Genomic DNA, 19,002 nt, shown 5'->3' with positions numbered 1-19,002 from the left:
GACACACATCATGGTCTTTGGCAGAAAATGTTCACAGCACAAAAAATACTTTAAAAGAAATACCAAATATTAATCCAAAATATATTAAGTTGTTTTTTTTCTTTCACAATATTTTTTTGCCTTTTTTTCTCTTTTTTTCTTTTTGCTTTGTAAACAATGCACATGAACCAAATGTATTTTTCAGCTTTAAAGAAGGGTAGGGGGATGTAAAAAAATATGCAATTGTCCAGCAAATGCAAATGTTTAAAAAGGAAACTTGAGGAATCATGGGAATGAAAGGACACATACCGAACCTAAAAACAGTAAAGGAAAAAAACAGAGATTCAAGGAGAACTAAAAACAGTCAAGACAAACTACTAAAACCCACCAATGGGTCCTGGGGCTGAGCTAGGGGACTCTGTAAGACCAGAAGTCAAAGTCACTGCTGCTGGCAGGCTGTTACATGGATGCTTTGCTCTAATTCGAAAGCATTGGCCCTGCTTTTCAGGGCGCTGCTCACCGGTAGCTTGAGGAGCCAGCCTCATGACTGCCATTTTGTGATGGGGGCTCCATTCAGAAGACGATGTGAGTCGCATCTTGTAGCTCACTGACTAGTTTTCACCAGCATACTCCCACTCCCAATCCCTCCAGGTGGGAACAAAGACTGATGAGAACAAGGCAACTTCTCCAGTTTCCGTCAAGAGAATTAGAGCTGGGAAGGCCCCCACGGCTCATTTCATCTGGCTCAGGGTTCATAACCAAACTGACAGGACGTCCCAGGGACAGGAGCTGTGGAGCCATTTCAAGAGGCTGGTGACAGGGGTCCATGGGCATTTAAAACAGGGCTTAAGGTGGAAGAAAAGACAGCAATATCATGTGGATCAACCAGTATCAAAATCCATGGGCCAAGAACTTGAGAAGGGGAGAGAGCTGGGAGGCTGGTTGGCAATTACAGGAACCGTGGCAGCAGGGACAGGGGAACAGAGAGGGGACAGATCTGAAGCGGCACACTTCAATCTTCTGTTCCACAAGAAAGGGGAATATATACAATCTGCACAGCTTATCCCAGTCCACTTAAACGGCCCCTCCCCACTCTGAGTGAGGGGGCAAGGCTGTAGCTTCTGCAGGATTAACACCCTCAATAGTCCCCAAAAGATGCCAAGTCTCCATGATTTCAAGGAGGCAATGAGGAGCTGAGGAGCAGATGAGGTTGGCAGGGACCACACTCAGCCACAGGGGAACAGCAGAGCTGACCTATTACTGGTGTCCAGGGGCAACCAGCCCCTCACACCAAGATATCCCCTCCCTCCCTGCCTGAGTGCCAACTGGGGGTCCAGAGAGGGCTCAGCTCCCTTCTGGGCTTCCAGTTGCTACCCCAACAGTAAGCCTGGGAATCCTCATTCTGCATGGGCCCAGGAGGGATGTGGGGCTGAGAAGCAGGGTCTTCTGGGTGCAGGTGCTCTCACAGCTCCCCTCACCCCTACAGTATTCTTCCTAAGCCCCGGGCACCAGACGGTCAATGGGAATGAGTGCCTGGTTGGGGAAAGTGGGGCAGCAGCAGTTGGAGGGGCTGCTGGAATGGCTGACAGCGGCAGAGGGCAGGAGACAGGGAATGGTTTGGAGTCCCCAGGCACGACCTCCTTCAGATCAGTATCTCCACCATGTCCGACAAGTCCTGGACTCTGGATGTAGCGACAGAGTCTGGAGAGAGACAAGAGCACAGGCAAACGCCAGTGAGCGTTACAAGATTGTTCTTTTAAATCCTGACCCATTTTTAAAATTATTTATTTATTTATTCATTCATTCATTCATTTTAATTTAATTTTATTTATTTTCAGACAGAGCCAGGGAGGGGCAAAGAGAGAAGGAGACACAGTATCCCAAGCAGGCTCCGCTGTTAGCACAGAGCCCGATGTGGGGCTCAAACTCACAAACCGTAAGATCATGACCTGAGCTGAAACCAAGTCAGATGCTTAATCGACTGAGCCATCCAGGCACCACTAAATCCTCACCCATTTTTAAGATAGGATCTTTCTTCACCAACTTTCCCCCCCTCAACTGCCCAGGTGCTTCTAACTTGGCCACCCAAACACAAGGCTCAGCCCCCACCCCCCACACAGGCTCTCCATCCAGACTATCAGTGTCCAATGACATTTGTTTCTAACTTTAAACTGCCTGGAGGCTCGGAGGGAGGGGGGCCCAGGGAAGGAGGCTGCAGCATTCTTTTTGTGCCTGTGGTTTTCTGAGATGGCAAGGCACAGGCAAGCATGCAAGGGCTAATGTGAAAGGGAAGCAAAAAATTGAAAAGGCATCTTCTCAAATGTCTGTGTCTTGGACTCTTTTTAAATAAACTCTTCTACCCTGAGATTGTTGTCAGGTAACTCGCCAAGCTCCATGACCTTAGATATTTAGATTGGTAATGAAATATGTAAGGAAGACTACGAAAGAGGAGGCAAAGTGCCCCCCACATAGGCGCTTTCTTTCTGAACTCAGGATCTGTCTGTGATCAGGGTTTTTCAGTTCCTCTATTCACACATCCAACCAGCCCTCACATTCACCCTGCCGGCCTATCATTGTGCACTGCTCCCCCTGCAGAGTGGGCCATGAGCCCGAGGGGTCTGGGAAAAAAGGGCCTGGTGCTCCAGTTCACACCCCAGTGCGCCCTCAGCCCTGCCTGGCACAGAAGCCCAGGGAAGAGGGACTTACCCAGTGAGGCTGTCCTCTGGCCACCGCTGTACCCCAGGAGGCTGTCGGGCTCCAGGCAAGCGGCAGCACTGTCTGGGGGACCATCGGTCTGGGTACTCCCATCTCTGCTCCCGTGTTTGGCATGGGCAGGGAGGGGAGCTGCGGCTACTGGCTCCTCCTCAGGGGCCCTGTCTGCTGGAGAGGAAGGAGGTTGAGAGTTACTGCCTTGCCCACGAGTTGTAGCCCCATGAAGAACACCTGAAGTTAACTGTACCAACTGGGGGCGCGAGGTGGTATGGGTTGCTCTTGATTTGTAAGAACTTCGATTAAGATTAAATGCTCCCGTTTCCAAATGGGGATAACTATCGGTTGCATTGGTTTCCAAACATTTTAAGTAGCAGAACCCTTCTTTGCAGATGAAATCTCAGAAGCATCAGGGACTCTTGAATTTCTGTGGCATCTGCTCAGATGAAGAAGTGGAAGAGCTGGCCTGGAAGGTACATCTGCACAGGAAGCCCTATTTTTGCTTAGATGGCAAGTGGCCAGGATCCACGGTGATGGAATTTATGGGGATGGGGACTACAGCATGCCTCTTCACACCAGCAGGATAGCTGTGGCCGTAGCTGTGGTTACTGGAGCCAGACGGTAAGCTGGCTCCCCTGGGCAAGGGGTCAGGAAACCCTGGCTCCTCTGAGCCTCAGTTCTGGGAGCAAAGGCCTGAAAGCAACCTACTCTTCTACCTGTGCTCCCCACCTGCTTCGTCTCACCTGTAGCCAGCCGGGCAGGGGCATCCACTTGCCGCTCACTAGAAGAGAGACCTTGCCAGCCCTGGTTCCCTGCCGCTGCAGCCACGAAGACAGATGGCACGGACTTGGCGGGCCTCAGGGAGCCCTGGGTGGCCTTTCCAGGGTCTTTCCTGGAGCGCTGCTGTAGGACCTTGATCACTGCATCCTTCTCCAGGATCTGGGCATGGAGCACCTTCAACCTGAGGGGTGAGAGGCCACATTCACATGGTCAGACCTACAGATCCAGCGGCCTCCACCTCATAAAAGTTGGACAAAAAGCCCTCCCCACTGAGGAGCCAGGATGTATTCTCTTGTCCTTGTAATAGGGACCAGGGGTGGGGGGTGGGGTTTAGAAATGCCATCACAGTTCTGAAATCTGAAGCCCTGAAAACCTCCCGCACATGAGACACTGGGCCCTTCCTATGCCAGCAAAGGCAGGTCAAGGGGTGGGTTGGATTCATCTGATGATAGCAATGGCACAATCCCTCTCCCGCGGGGCAATACCCCTGAGCTGCTGACCATCAAATGGGCTCAGTTGATGTGCTTGTGCTTTTGAGTCAGACATAGGTTGAACAGAAATCTTGTAGGGCCTCTGAGATCTTTTTTGGAGAGAAAATACTAGCTATCCCCAAGGCAGGGACCCAGTCCACATTCCTTCTGGGGTGGTACATGGTGTGGATTCACTTGGAAAGTCTTATTCTCTGATTTCCTGGGGGAGGGGGGAGCAGATAGAGGCCAGGGCCTTGGATAGCATCCAGTACCTCCACAGCCAAGGTCTCCCGGGCAGACCAAGGAGTCTCTGGGAGAGAACATGTGTGTGGTGCCTGGTGAGCCAAACACACAGGAATCAGCCCAGAAGCATGAGAGACTGCTGAGCCTCATTCATGGGGAGAGGAGTGTTTATCAGGGATTAAGGGCATGGCAGGGGTTGGACAGGGCCACCCCCACCCCCACCCCCACCCCCGGTGGCCTCCAAGACCCAACCTGCTTTCCATCTCCTGATGCCTGTGGCCGCCGGTGAGCAGGCCCTCGTTGAAGCTGCTGCTGGGCGAAGGCTGGGGGGAGTGTCGGATGAGAGTGGTGTCACGCTGGGCGGCAGCTGTGGCAGCCGCGTCCATGGCAAACTGCCTCATGGCGCGCTCCTCCAAATACTTCTGCTCCCACTTGGTCATATCAGCCTCCAGTGCCAGGATCTGCTCCTCTTTCTCCCGCAGTTGCTCCGACAGCCGCCGGGCGCTGAGCTCCGGGGACCCACCACTGCCATTGCCACCTGTGGGGGTGCCTGCCTGTCTCTGCAGAGAAGGGAGCACTGTGGTCAAGGGCGGAGGCTGGGGCGTGGCAGCCACTGGTCCTCGCCCACAGGAGGACTCTCACCTATGCACAGGTTTGTTCTGCCCTTCCCGGCACACCCACCCCAGCACCCTGCTGCCACCAAAGATGAAGCAGGTGCTACGGTTCCCCACACCCCTGTGGCCAAGGGTATAGGAAAGATCAGGCCTGCCTTGCATAGGGGACCACAGAAAGTATCCTCCAAACTGGGAAATGGGTACTCTTAATAATTACACTGCGACAACTGGCGTAAATTAGGACCCACCTGGGCAGTCCTGGACATTTGGTCACCCTACCTCTGTGTGAAGGGTAAGGTTGGGAGTGGAGATAGAACTCTATCTGGTTTGTAAACACCAGGGTTAGTAACACAGCCCAAAGCGAGCATAAAGACTCAGGATCTGGGTCACCATCTGCCCTCTTCATCTTGGGGAGACATGTAAGAGCCGGCTAGTCTTCCACATCAAGGCTCCTGAGCTACTTTCTCTAGAGACCAAGGATGCCAACCCCTGCTGCTGTGGAGCACGGAAGCCCAGGTCTTGAGTCCCCAAGACCGGCACCTGGCCAAGAGGTAAAGCCTCTGCTAAGGTGGCTGGCAGGAGCTGGGGCAAGGAACACAGATCACCCCGCTTTCCAAGGAGGCCTCCACCTGGATCTCGGCAGGGGCTCCTGGGCCTTCAGAACCGGCCTCCTCAGATACTGCCCTCCCTCTGCCGCCACCACAGGTCTCTAAGCTCACCTGCTGCGCACGCAGGGCCTTGAGTTCCTGCTCTAGGCGTGTCCGCAGACGTAGCTCCAGCAGCTCCCGCTTCTCACAGGCCGCCTGCAGCTGCCCCAGGGCCTGCTGCAGCCGCTCCACCTTCTCCACGTAGGCCTGCTTCTTGCGCAGCTCCTCCTCGGCTCGTGCGGCCCGGCCCTGCGCGTTGCTCAGAGCCTGCTCCAGCAGCTCTGCACGCCGCCGCTGGTCCTCGATGGCGCCGCGCAGCAGGGCCATCTCCCGCTCCAGCTTCTCCTGCTCCTGCTGCTGCTCATAGCCTGCAGGGAGGTGTGGGGCTCAGTCTGTGATGGCAACCGCCCTAGCTCGTCCCACTGGGCGCTTACCACATGCTGGGCCTCAACGACCCTAGGAGTTAGGTGCCAGTATTTCCATTACCATTTTATGGAGGAGGAACAGGTTAAGTCACAAATAAATGACAGCACTGGACCAGGGCCCTTGCAGTAATAACTGGGCTGTGCTGCCTCTCTACTGGGACATGGGCAGCCCCAAACACTGTCCACTTGTGCCAGGTGTCACCATTTCCAAACCACATTCACAATTTTGCACAATGACGCTAGAGACTGGCCAGATAGGAAGTGTGATGCCTATTTCCAGATGAGAAGGCTCAGGTGGACTGTGACATGGCCATCATTCAAGTGAAAGAATGAAGGAACAGGGAAGAGAAGAAGCATCACTGGTTGCACCATGAGCCAGGTACTTACTTACACATCTTTGTATAATAGCCTTTCATAATGGTCCCTCGAGGTAGGATGTGTGACCCCCAACATATTGGGGAAGAAACACAGGTGAATGGTGCTGCTAAAGCGGGGACCCGAGTCAACCTGGCCTCCAAAGGACCAGGCTGCTCTGGCTGTGGTGGGGTGCCCCTCATATCCACAGGCCTCCCAGACTGAGCTCCAGGACACATTCTGCGGACCCAGGGCTCCCCAGAATAGTGCTGCATTTCCTTCCCTGGTCTGGGGGAACCACTGAGAGGGTAGGTGACCAGGCTTATAAAGAAATGCAACCTTTGTGGCACAATAAAAATGACTATGGTCCAAAGATTTGTGGCTGAAGTCCTAGCTAAGCTGATTTTTAAATCATCTTTGTTCCTTCCCCAAGAGAACTCTGCTCAGAGACCCACACCGCATTGCAGGGCCAAGCAAGGTCCAAGCCAGACCACGCAGTCTTCTAGCTGATACTCTAGGCTTAAATCTACCTTCCATGCACCTGCCCGTTGGGAGTCCAGGCTAGCCCCGCAAAGAGTGTGTGGGCTGCCTGCCTTACTGGAGAGTAGAAGGGGGTGGGCTCCAGGGCCTGCCTGATGAACTCAAAGGCACTGTCCCTAGAGCAGCACTATCACAGTACAGTGGAATTTTCTGCTGTAATAAACCTGTTCTATACTGTGCTAACCTGTACAGTCGTCACTAGATACTCATGGCTATTGAGCACTTGAAGTGTGGGGAAGGAACTGAAATTCTTCTTTTTATTCAATCTGAATTAGTTCTAATCTTTGGGCCACATGTGGCTAAATACCTATCACAAGGGACAATACAGGTTCTGGAATAGAAGAGTTAAGGCTGGGGACCTGGGTAGGCAGAGGGAGGATTCATTTACTCAGGGCCCTGAAGCAGGAGAAGGGCACAGTCAACCCAGGTCAGCTCTGACTCACTCCGGATTTTTGAAGGCTGGGCCCAGGCTGGCCTCACTCTTTGGTGTGGAGAAAAAAGATGAGGAAACTCAATAATACTGAAGTGGAGGCATCCACAGTGGGCTGACTGTTGACTTGGCATCTCATGAGTGTGGTGGAGGGGCTGGCAGAGAGAGGAGACTGGGGATTTGGGCCTAGAAACAATGACCCCCTCCTGCATGTGTTCACAGAGCCTACAGCTCACAGAGCTTGTGGGCAGCAGCCTCTCATCCCAGTCTGACCATGGCTGCCCCATCTTAGAACCCCAGAACCCGAGTCTCCAGCAAGAAGCAAATGTCTAACAGGGACAGAACTCGGAAAGTGAGGCCTCAGGACTCAAAGCCAGATCCCCAGGGAGACACAGACCAGAGCAGCCAGATCTGTCTGTATGAAAAGCGGGTGGCATTGGTGACAATAATCACGCTTTCCTCCTAGTTGTTGACTGACCCCAGAAAAAAAGTGAGGTCAACTAGAGACATTTTCCCTGGAGTTTTGTGTTTTCTCCATAGGTATCAAGGAACAAGGAAAAGCTGCTTGGCTTTCCTCAGCCCTTGGGGTGGAGTGGGGGGACCTAGTCTTCTGTTTCTGGCAGCTTCCTGCTGCCTTGCACAACCTCTAAGGCCCTGGCAGGGGCTGAAGAGGCCTCAGCCTTGGCCATCCTCAGTCACCAGGATGAAACTGTTTGGGGAGGAGAGCCCCTGGGCCTGGGTGGAAGAGGAGCCGGGAGAATGGGAGGGTGCCAAGGGCGCGCAGGCAGGCAGAGCGAGCTGCGCAGTAGGGGTGGGGGGGGATGCGCCTTCAGCCCGGGAGAAAGCTACGGGCTTGGCCCCCACCGGCTTGGGCCTTCTCCCTTTGTCCCAGAGGGAGCGGCGGCGGGGGGGGGGGGGGGGGGGGGGGGGGGGGGCGGGCCCAGAGCGGAACAGCCCGGCTCTGGAATGCCAGGCATCCAGGTCACCCGCGGCTGTGAGATTAATGGCTCCAGCGAGGAGCCAAGAACAGCCTGGCGCTTGCTCTCTGGGGAGCGGAAACGCCTCCGGGCCGGCCTCCCCCCTCCCCCCGTCCCTCTTCTGCTGGCTCCCAGAAACTTGCCTGGCTACTTCCTTTCTGTGGCGCCGCGCCCCCAAAGCCTGCCCTCCTGCAGGAGGCCCCCATTCTGCCAACAGCCAGCAACCCCACCGCCCAAGCTCCCAAGGGCTACACGAAGGGCTGCTCCTTTCCCGCCCTCCCCCAGCATCATCACCTCCATTGCCACCTCAATCTGCTCAGTACAGCCTATCCTACTTCCTGCCCACCCCCACCCCCCAATCCGGTCAGTGTCGTGTTCTCCCATTCGCTGTCCAGGGCAGCCCCGGCCAGGGCTCTGAGCCTTCCTTGAGGAGGGAGGTGCTGCCAGCCAGAACTCAGTCCTCAAGCCATTTCTCCATTTCTGGACACCCCCTACTATCCAGGCCATTCACACACACAGTAGGCTTCCTCAAAGCCACCCTCACCTGGGACACCAGCCACCCCCATTCCATTTCTCTGCAAATGCACAAAGGCACAATAGGAACTTCGGATTGCTAGAGCTTCTTCCAGGTGTTCAGGGCTTCCTTTGTCTCTCCCACTCCAGGCACCTCCACCTGAGCCATTCCCGTGCCATTCCCAGAGCCTCTCTCTCAGGCCAGTGGAGACTTCTCAGTCTCTCTCTCAGGCCAGTGGAGACTTCTCAGTCACTAATCTCCAGGGCCACAGACACCCTTGTTCCCTTGAATCTGTGGTTAGAAGGCCCTGCTCCTTTCTCAAGCTCAACCCCTCTCTCTTGACTTTCCTGCCGCTGTACCTTCCAGGGCCTGCTCCCACCCTCTGCCAGATACATGATAGGTGCTTAGCATGGTTCTCCTAAAGAACAAATAAATCACTGATTGAAAAGGCTAGTCAATGGTGAACTCATCCACTCTCTTCAAGAAGCCTTCCACCACCCATTAGAGTAGCTTCCCAAACCCCTTCCTTAGACTGCACCTGCTGGTTAAGCTCGAGGAACCCATTTTTGGTCATCTGCAGGTACCTCCACTTGGACACCTTGTTATGGCCCAGTTGCATCATGCACCCCAGCTTCTCACATTCCAACCAGGCACCCCCAACCTTTCTGCTGTCTGGAACTTCCTGAGGAAACTCACATTCCTTCTCTCTCTTCTTACTTGCCTCCAGGGCGATCTGGCCTCCCCCCTGCTCCCTACACCTTCAATCCTGCAGGATACTGTACTGTACTGACACAGCACCACAGCTCAGCAAATCACTGCACCCCAGCTGTCCCTCTTGTATCCACTGATCTCTCCAATAAATATGGAACCAGATCTTATTCTTTGGAGGCCACCCCTCCCAGCCAGTCCAGTCCAGTGCTGGGTGCATAGTAGGCATCTAGTAATCCTATGCTCAAAGCATTGCTTTCATAAGCAGGAGGGCCAATCCTCCCTGTCCACAGTCACTGCTGTAGTCTCGCCACCCACACATCTGTCCAGGCATCTGCATGTGACCCCTACTCACTTTGAGCAAGCAGCTTGGCCACCATGTCCTGACTGCCTGCCTGGGCCTCCTGTGTCTTGGTCGCCAGGCGGCGGTTTGCAGATTCCAATCTCTCTGTTTCAAATGAAGGAAAAAATATTTTCAGGAAAGATGTTTCAGTATCAGGTGAAACTACCTGCCCGGGTGTCCCTTGAGGTCCTGTCTGTGGGGCTGCGCTGTCCAAACTGGGGATGGGCTGACAGGGAAGCCCCCAGGCGTGCTGAGGGCCTAATGAGGAGAGAGCACTGAGCCACATAGATGGGGGCCCCCCAAGAGGCTCCAAGGCATAGAACAGAGACAAGCATCCTTCTGTCAAGGTGGCCCCCTACGAGTTGCAGCCTGGTTCCCTCCAAGCCAGTTTACACTTATTTTTGCAGACAGCAGAGATTCTGAATGTCTCCCTGGAACAGAGGGATCAAGCCCTCCAGAGACGCTCCCCACCCAGGTCCCTCACCTGGGTGACCTCCCTCACCTCTGAGATCCCTGTTGAAGTCCTGCAGCCTCCTCATTTCACTGTCCATTTTGTTCCGCATGGTCTTCTCCAGGGCCTCCCGCTTGGAAGAGGCTCTGGTCAGGCTCTCGTGGGCCTCAGAGAGCCGCTGGATTTCACTTTCCAGCTGCAAGAAAGAGGCAGACAGAAGAGGTGAAGGAAGGGGAGAGATCCCTGCGAGTGGGTAGCAATCAAGGTCCCCTCCACAGGCCCAGGCTGCTCTGCTACTCTCCATCAGGAAGGGTGAGAGAGGAGAGAATAAAAAGCAATAGCAAAATATCCAGGTGGCTATAGTGGGATGGTCAGAAGCTTGTGGCCTCCAGATATGAATCAGACTACAAGAACCAGCAAGCGAGGGTCCCATCAATTGTGCCAAGGTCCAGATGCTGAGTGAACCCAGGGCCAGGTATTCTGGAAGTGGCTGCCTCAAGTGACTTAACACAGCTTTCCTGCACCCAACATCCAGAAAGATGCATTTTACTTTTGTCCAGTTCCTACTGAGAATCTGAGCACAGTGGACCAGGAGGGGGCACAAAAAGACTCCAGCCATGTCCCGGGGTTTGAGCTACCTCGGACTCCACAGGACAGTCACAGGAGGCCTGAGGCCACCTGTCAAAGCTGAATGCACGGCTGGTAAACCTTCACTGAGGAACAGGGCACCAGACCCCAGCCTGAACTGCCTCTGCCTGGAGTATTTCCTCCTCTAGCCATCACCATCCACTGCAGAGGGCCAGCCTACCCCCACTGCCCCTCCCACTTGGCTGCTGGCAGGTTCTGCACGTGCTCTGAGCTGGCCTGTGATTCCAATAAGTAGCTCGTTTTTTCCAAGAGGAGGGGCTTTCTCTTTGGCCAGGGCCAGCCTAGAACAGACTTACTGTTGTGTGGGGGACACAAAGGGCTCTCTGTGGGAGGTGTCCGCAGGAGGGGGTGTGTGCAGGGGAAGGGTGTGCAGGGAGCTGGTGAATGGGCTCTTTCTAATCACTACTGGCCAGCAACTGCTCACACTCCAGGCCTGCTCTGCCAGCCTTGCGGCTGCTCCCCAGCTGTCTAGAGTTGGCGAGGGAGGGCATAGGAAGCATGAGGGGGTGGGGGCCAGCTCCCCCTTGCCCCTCTGAGGTCCCAGCAAGGCCTACCTTCTCAATGCGGCCAGCCTTCTCTGCTGAGCTCTCCAGCTCCCTCTGCAGCCTCTCGTTGTCCCTCTGCAGCCTGGCATTCTCCCTCAGCACAGTCTCCATCTGGGCCAGGTGGGCGCTGCCCGAGGTGGCTGAAGACGCCTGGCTGCTTGCTGGCCCCTCCACTTCAGGTGGACTGAGGGAGCCTAGGGCGCCATGGCTGAGAGCAGCTGGATGTGGTGGCAGGGGGTGCTCCTGGGCCGGCTGTAGGTACTGGTACTGCTGTTGTTGCTGGAGGAACACAGGGGGCACCTGGGCCTGCAGGATCCTGGGGAACAGAAGAGACAGTGTTCAGAGACTGTATAGACCCCCATGGTTCACACCGCTGAGCAACCCTGAGTGGGCCCAGCCCTCCTGGCATAATGGAGGAGGCCTTTTCCACACAGTGTCTACCTAAGACCCTCAAGGGCCAAGGGAATGGGGCTAGAGGGGGTTAACATCAGGATGCTTATTTCATGCCCAGCCTTACTGTGGTCAAGGCCCTGGGGATCAGCCTGAGTAGTCCTGGTCCTCGTAAGCAACCAGTACTTAAATAAGGCATCTTAAACAAGGCACACTTGACCTTTCTAATCCATACAAGGTTCTTTTTGGGTCTGGAGGCCACGTCAATCATGACTTGAGCACACAGTCTTCCAGGCCCCTGGGCCACTTGGTGGCTGAGCCTCAGCAGCTACCCCTCTGTCTGTTATAAGCCTCTTACACTAGCACCTGCCAGTGTAGCACATCCACATTTTCTCCCTCCTATTTTGGGTCCCATCACCCTTCACAGAAACATTTTTAGAATACTGTGGCTAAGGGCAGAGTGGTGAGATAGATGTCAGGGTAAGAGTCTGAGCTCCAAAGTCTGACAAAACAGGCATTCAAATCCCCAGGGTGCCAGCATGCCTCTGCTAAATCATGAGGGTGAGGATCTCCAGCCTCACGGGGCTCACCAGGCAACACAAAGCCTGGCAAGTGCTGGGCCTACAGCACATGATCCACAATGGTGGCACATCCTCTACCTCTCCTACTGACAACTGCAGCCTATTGTCTTCATAGAGTAAATGTGACCCACACACTAGATGGGGCCACCTCTGGACTACCGCAATACCCTGAGTTTAGGGACAATGTTTTACTGGCCTCTAGCAATGGTGCAACATTCTCCTCAGAACCCCGTGGAGGTGGGGGTGGAAGCTGGTCACAGAGACTTGCTGGGGCCTTGTGACTCCAGGTATAAAAGAACAGACTTCCTCAGTTACACCAGGAATTTTCCAGGCCCCAGAAGCTACATGAGAGCTGAATTCCACTTCTGGGTCCATCCCCTCAGCACTCATGCCCTTCCTCCCCGGCTCCTCTTAGGACCCTAGGCTGAAAGAAAAGTCCCTGCCCCTAGTTCCCAACGATTAAGCCTTCTCTGATCAGCTGAAACGAAAGGACGGGCAGATCTGCTTCTCTTACTGCCTAAGCTAGAGCTCCTAGTGAGAGCTGAGCAGAAGGTCTCCACTGGAATGTCCAAACTCTCCCTGCACTGCTAAATGTGGCATTCTCAGGGTTGCTTCACAAACTTTCTTCCCCCTGCACTGGGCTAGGCAGACACAACTGGCATTCTTTGAGGATGACTTAGCTCTGAGGAAGAATAGTCTCCTTTCCCTTCACACTTGCTCTCCGGCCCCCCCTCCCCCTGTTGCCCCTCCCCCTCCCTCCCTTTTTTGTTCTCCTGCGGTCTACTTCCTTTCCACGATATTATCTTTTCCTGACAGGGCTCAATAAGGCTGCTCCAAAACTAGAAACCCACGACTCAGCTTCCGAAACTCTCCCTGACCAAGCCCTGAGAAAGGAGATAAGATGGGGACGCGAGAGGTGGAGGCTGGAGAAAACCCATAGGGTTCCGTCCTCTACTTCCCCCATACCAACACCATGGCGTCACTCATTTCTCGAGAGCAAGGAAAGGCATCTATCCCAGGAAAAGACCAAGCGGTGGGAAAGTGGGTGACTAAATGAAGACTCAGCAAGAATGAAGAGAACAAGACTTCGACCCTGAGGCTCCAGAGGAAAGGAGTCTGCAGATTCAGGGGTTTCCTGGACCACCATCGGCGGGGGAGATGCAGAGTGTGTGACATGAAGGGTGTGTGTCAGCTTCTCAGAAGGTGCTGGGCCAAGTCAGAAGCCTGGGGCAGAGCCTCATTTCTAGGAACCAGTATTTCTGCAAGCTGGGCTTTCTGCCTCCTCCTGGTCTCCTGCTTCCATTCTTGCCCCTTAGAATCCATTCCCTACATGCAGCCTGAGGGGCCTTCTTAAAGAAGTAAGCCAAATCACATCCTCTAAAGGCTTCAGAATCAAGTTCTACATCCCCCAGCAGCCCTTTCCAAGGCTCCACAGAAAGGGGCTTGCCCGGACCCCATGTCCTCTCCTGCTACAGGCTCCAGCCACCTGGAGCATGTGGGAAAACATGAAAGGAAATGAATGGTAGTGACAGGGCGGCTCCTGCCCTGGTGTAGGACACAGAGAGGTCTTTAAGGAGGCCATCTGGTCCTTCCTGCCTCCAGTTAGGAATGCCCTCCATTAATCACAGAAAGCAAACTGTCCACTTGGTCTTAAGAGTCTCCAGAGAAGGAGGTCCCACTTTCTTGCCACTTAGCTTGGAAACAGTTTGGCGATGATTCCCAACCCTTGTCTTTAGCAAGTTCTTTTGAAAACCTAACCTTTAACCCCCTGCTGTAACTTGTACCCTCTGGGAACCTTAGTTATTTGACCGCTACAGCTAATTACACAATGGTATCCATCTCCAAGTTAAAGCAAAAGATGCCACTAAGTTCTCATGTGACCTTGGCTAAGTCCTACTTTCCTCCAGGCATCTCCCTGGGGAGAACTACACTGGAAGAAGGTCAAGAGCTTGAAAGAGCAGGGTGGGCAGTTACCTGACTTCAGCATGCTGGAAGTGTGGGCTCCCGCGGGTGCGGTACCGTGGGTCGGTGACAGCAGTGGCGGTCTCATGAGCCAGCACAACGTGTGGGTACTGAGGCGGAGGTCCACGGGGCTCTGGGCCCTCAGCAGGAGGGCCTCTGGGTGGGGGCCCCTGCTGATTGCGGGCCAGCTGTGGGAAGCTGTGGGAGGAGCTCATGTGGCTGGGGGCCCGGGCACCATTCCTCTCCAGGGACAGCTGCAGGAGCCGTTCACTCAGGGAGCGCACATGCCCGTGCCTCAGCTCCCGCAGCGCCTCATCCTGGCTCCGATTGCCTCCGGAGGCCCCTCGGGGATCCCGGTCCCCTACGTGTGGCCGGGGCCCTGCCTGCTGGGCCGCATAGTACTGCGAATGGGCTTTAGCTTCTTCATAGGTGGGTAGCTCCTCACCCTTGCTGGGCTGTGCGCACAGCCGGTAGAGGGTGTTCTCTGCCAGGTGGGTCTCACCGCCCTGGTGCTCCTGGCCCTGGGGCTCCTGCCTTGTGGCCTGCTGTAGCACCTGAGTGTCCTCGGGTGCCAAGAGCTCCACGGAGGCCTGGGGGCTCCCTGTGCTCCCAGCCCCAGCCCCACCCCGCAGGGCCTGCTGTTGGATGGCCAGCAGTGTGCGTGTCTCAGTCAGGTTGCCATAGCGCAGCTGCTCCTGGATGAGGCGGTGCAGGACTGTCCCCGAGGAGTCTTCCAGAGTCCTCATGCTTCCTTGGCTTGCACACCCCTGCCTGAACAGTGGCCGGTGGCACCTGGCCCTAGGGCACCCAAGAGAAGAGAAAGAAGAGCAATCAGTGGGAGTACCTGGGAGAGGAACAGGGAGACTTTCCATTACACTCTGGTCCAAAGCAGAATGGCAAAGAGCAAGGCTATGGAGGGTCACGCAAGGCTGGGTTCAACTGCCAATGCTGCCGCCTACTGATAAAGGCAGGTTGCCTAACCTCTGAGCCTCCGTTTCTCCATCAGAAAAATGTAAGGAATAATGCCTGCTCATGGAGTTGAAAATTAAATGAGGCAATGGCTGCTGAGCTCCTGGTGCACTGTGAATCCTTAGCAAAGGGTTGCCATACCATCATATTCACACTTAGTATGGAGGCATAGCTGCATCTTTACTGTGTCTAAAGAAAAAGACACAGTAACCTAGTGGGTAATCAATCACCCAGGAACCCCAGCCTCCTGCAGTCTGCTTCCCATTGAAAAGGCTGATGAGAGACTCCAGAGCAGGGGTAGTTCAGCCATAACCACGGAGCAGGCCAGTCTAGGGATGGACAGGGGCCCAGTTTATTGGCAGGTGGTAAAGAACGAGTCCAGCCTAGTAAAAGCCTTGGGCAAACTGCCCCTAGCTCCCTCTAGAATGTTGCATGCTTAAGCCCTAGTCTTAGCAGTTAACTCGCCACCCTTTACCATGCTGAGCCCTCCCTGTCATGGGATGACCTTGGCAGTTACTCTGCAAGGTGAACAGGAGAAAGGAAAAAATGCTGGTTTGCTGAATATGCGATGAAAGAAGAGAAGCTACAGTAGGACCATGGTTTTGTGAACTGAGGCAAAAAGGTGCCACTCATCCAGGTGTGCAGGTAAGTCACACAGTCTGTGTGCTGACAGCAACCGCATGGATGCTCCAGGAAAAAGAAAGGGTAGCACCCTGTCTTTGATTTTATGACCGTCCCCCTTACACACAGACACACGCACTTGGTACATCGGAAAAGACCTCAACGGTCCTATGCCACATAGGGGATGGGCACTCAGCATTTTGATACCAGTAACACCCATTTGAGCCAATTGGAGACGTAAGCGAGCAAGGGAGAGGCTCTTGGTTGCAGGGACCTGGGGCTGGGGCCTGGAAGCCTCAAATGCAGGGAGATCCTATCTCCTGAGGAAGATATTCTCTTCTGAGCTTGGGCTCTCAGTGGCTCATGTCCTGGAAGACCGCCCACCTCACCTGGCTTCCTTCCCACAGCCTCCTCCAACACAAACCTCCAAACTAGATTCAGGGAAAACCAAACAAAACCATATCTCCATAGGTCCTTGTGTATGGGGGGAGGGGAGCAGGCAGAACGTGGCGCCTCCTCCGCCACAGAACTAGCCCCAGTGCCCTGCTGCTATTTGGGCTTGGTAGGTTGGCAGAGCAGCCATTCCCAATCCGCTCCTTCCTCCTGGCTGCCCAGAAATGAGGAGAGGGAGTGGAGTCTGGAAGGCATCTCTGTACCCATCCTTCTTGGCACCCCACCATGCGGCCCCTTCTCCCTACACACAGGAGGCTGGAGATGCAAGACTCCAGAGTTACCAGAGGCAAAACAAACTGGAATCAATTCGCCCCAAGGTTTCATCTGCGGGGCATTTCCTAAAGTAATCAGTCTGGGCTGAAACCTGCTGAGAAAGACCGGGGAATGCAGAGCTTTCTGGACAGATTCCTGGTCTCCTCTCCGCCAACGGTGTGCCTGGGAGCAGGGAACACTTCCGGGGCCTCTCATCCGAATCTGTCCCCGTCAGACGCCTCAGATGCACATCCCTTCAGCTGAGGCCTTACTAAAATCTGCGACCACGACCCGGGCCGTGCACCTTTGCTGCACCAGCGCTCCTGGTTCTCTGAACCCCCACCCCCTTCCTAAGTAAGCACGCAACTCCGGCTCCCTCCGGGGCTCACGCTCGCCTAAGGAACCCAAGCGACGGTCCCTAAGTCAGATTGCACCCCAGCCAGGGATCCCGCCCTACCCAGACTCCAAGCCGACCACGAACACCTGGAGGCCGCCGGTGCACCTAGAGCGAGCAGGGGAGGGTAGCCGGAGGCCCACGGAGTTCTTTAAGCGTCGCGGGTCCGCCTCCCTCCCAGCCTCCCGAGCCCTCTTTGTTTTCCAAATGCTCCAACGCTGACGTCACCGGGCTGGACGGCCGGCTGCATTCTTTCTAAGTGAGAGCCAGTCAGTGGCTCCAGAGAGGATTTTCCAAGGAAGACAAAGAGGAATTCTTGGACTAGTTGGGGGCAAAGACACCTGTAATCCCCACCTAACCAACCAGATCAGCCCCAGGGCCCAACTTGAACCCTAAGCGGCGTCTCCTGCCCTTTTCTGCGCCGCTGTCTTCAACCCACGGCCCAAAACACATGACAACGCTCTCCCCAGAGGCTGCCCCCTCTCCCAGCCCCAGGGGACCCCGCGCCAGCTAGAGCCCCCGACCCAGGCGCATTGCAGAGCGCCCTCAGCGAGGAATGGTCCCGGGTAGCCCCCGCGGCTTCCTGGAAAGGGCGCACTGCATCCCGAGGACGCTTAGAGCGCCGGACTCCCGCTCCCAGAAAAGAGCGGGCTGCGCGGGGGCTCTGGCTTCGGCTGGACGCGTCTCTCCCGACCCGAGCGCTCCCCGAAGCGCCGAGCGGCCTTCCTTACCGCTGCGGCCCCCGGGTGCTTGGCGCAGTCAGACCCGACGACCCGGCCCAGCTCCGCTCAGCTCAGCTCGGCGGCGGAGGTGTGCACTAGGCGGTGGCGCCGACGCTCTGGCCGCTCGGGCCCCAGCGCGCAGCCCCAGGGTCGGCCCGCGCCGGAGGCGGCTGCTATGCCAGGAATGTGAGAGTTTCAGGTTCCCCCTCGGGATCAAAGCGAACCACAAATAACCTCTCAGCGCGCCGCCCTCCTCCGCCCTCCGCCTCCTCCGGCTCCCTCCTCCCGGCCCCCGCCTTCCTCCCGGGAGGCGGCGCTGCGGGCCAGGCGCCCGGCCCCAGAGCTCCGTTCCCGCGCGGCCCAGGGCCCTCCAGGACGCACTGCGCCTCTCCCCACGCCACAGCCACGCTTTGCCTTCAGGGCTGCGGGAGAAGAATTAATCCCCTCGGCCATTACCGCCCCCCAACTGCGTCCGGCCTTCCACTCACTCCTTCTTCCCTGTCGGCGGGACGACGCCGGAAGATGGGCAATCGTGTGTCGCTGAGGGGTTCTGGGTGTTGCTGCGGGAGAGGGCTTGGGGGGTGATGCGCGCGCGCGCGTGCGTGTGTCTGTATGTGTGTATTCAAGGGAAGGAAGACCGCAAAGGTGTCCACACCTGCCTATCTTGGATCCTACCAGCCCCTCCTCCCCCGGCGAAGAGAAGACTGCTTCCCCTGGAGCCTCTTCCCTAACCCCCCACTGCTTTCACCGTCAGCGGCGACCTTTGAATTGCCCTGTTATTGTTTACAAACACCTTCGCCAGCTCTTTTAGGGCCTGTCTCCACAGGAAGTGTGAATCTGAGTTGAAAATCTTCTGGTTAATTTGATCCACCTAACCAACCGAATCACCCGCCGCCAGGCGCTCTGTCCAACTCTTCCGGAAAAAAGTAGTAATCAGCACCCCTAAATTTACGCAGTGCGCGCGGTGTGCCACCACCCGCTTTTCGCCTCGTCATCCCGGTCAGCCCTCCCAATCATCCTCCCGGGGAGTTCTGTTATCATCCCTGTGTCATAAGTGAGGAAACCAAGGCTCAGGGAGGTTAATTAGCTTGCCCCAGGGTCACAGAGAGCGTGAGCGATGAAGCCAGGCAACCTCTGGGCTGCTCAGTTTTTCTTTCTCAAAACCCTTCCGTTGCCACCGGAACCCGGGCTCCCTAGAGGTCCAAGACAGACTCTGGGAGCCCTCCTCTCTCCATCTGCTCTGTTTCAGTCTCAGCTTCATTCCCTCCTATACCCCTGCCA

At 55.6% G+C, this 19,002-nt stretch overlaps 1 protein-coding gene across 4 annotated transcripts; it reads right to left on the bottom strand.

Moving 5' to 3' along the window:
• Positions 1-282: 282 nt before the first annotated feature.
• On the bottom strand, positions 283-18,530 carry AMOTL2 (angiomotin like 2). Of its 4 annotated transcripts, none has more exons than XM_042956464.1 (10): positions 18,483-18,530; positions 14,323-15,108; positions 11,387-11,693; positions 10,236-10,380; positions 9,746-9,838; positions 5,515-5,810; positions 4,434-4,741; positions 3,432-3,649; positions 2,686-2,859; positions 283-1,680 (listed from the first exon to the last, which is right to left on the bottom strand). In XM_042956464.1, exons 2-10 carry the CDS (start codon positions 15,054-15,056, stop codon positions 1,622-1,624), a joined length of 2,334 nt encoding a protein of 777 aa, XP_042812398.1. In that variant the 5' UTR covers positions 15,057-15,108; positions 18,483-18,530; the 3' UTR covers positions 283-1,621. The 4 variants fall into 4 exon arrangements, with proteins under 4 accessions (XP_042812398.1, XP_042812399.1, XP_007087460.2 ...); XM_042956465.1 differs by having other exon boundaries at positions 2,686-2,856; XM_007087398.3 differs by lacking the exon at positions 18,483-18,530 and adding an exon at positions 17,731-17,865.
• Between the last annotated feature and the right edge of the window lie 472 nt (positions 18,531-19,002).

This window comes from Panthera tigris, chromosome C2 (assembly GCF_018350195.1).
Source record: "Panthera tigris isolate Pti1 chromosome C2, P.tigris_Pti1_mat1.1, whole genome shotgun sequence".
NCBI classification, from domain to species: domain Eukaryota; kingdom Metazoa; phylum Chordata; class Mammalia; order Carnivora; family Felidae; genus Panthera; species Panthera tigris.
Note: the sequence above shows the minus strand (reverse complement) of the source record. Positions and strands in the feature narration are given on the sequence as shown.

What these genes read in the sequence shown, in the direction of transcription:
- AMOTL2 (XM_042956464.1), bottom strand. Translation starts at nt 15,056, where the DNA reads ATGAGGACTCTGGAAGACTCCTCGGGGACAGTCCTGCACCGCCTCATC. An exon ending in AGGCTGGCCGCATTGAGAAG is followed by an intron (nt 10,381 to 11,386) that starts GTAGGCCTTGCT and finishes TCTTTCTTGCAG; the next exon opens with CTGGAAAGTGAAATCCAGCG. An exon ending in CCCTGCCCGGCTGGCTACAG is followed by an intron (nt 2,860 to 3,431) that starts GTGAGACGAAGC and finishes CTTCCTCTCCAG; the next exon opens with CAGACAGGGCCCCTGAGGAG.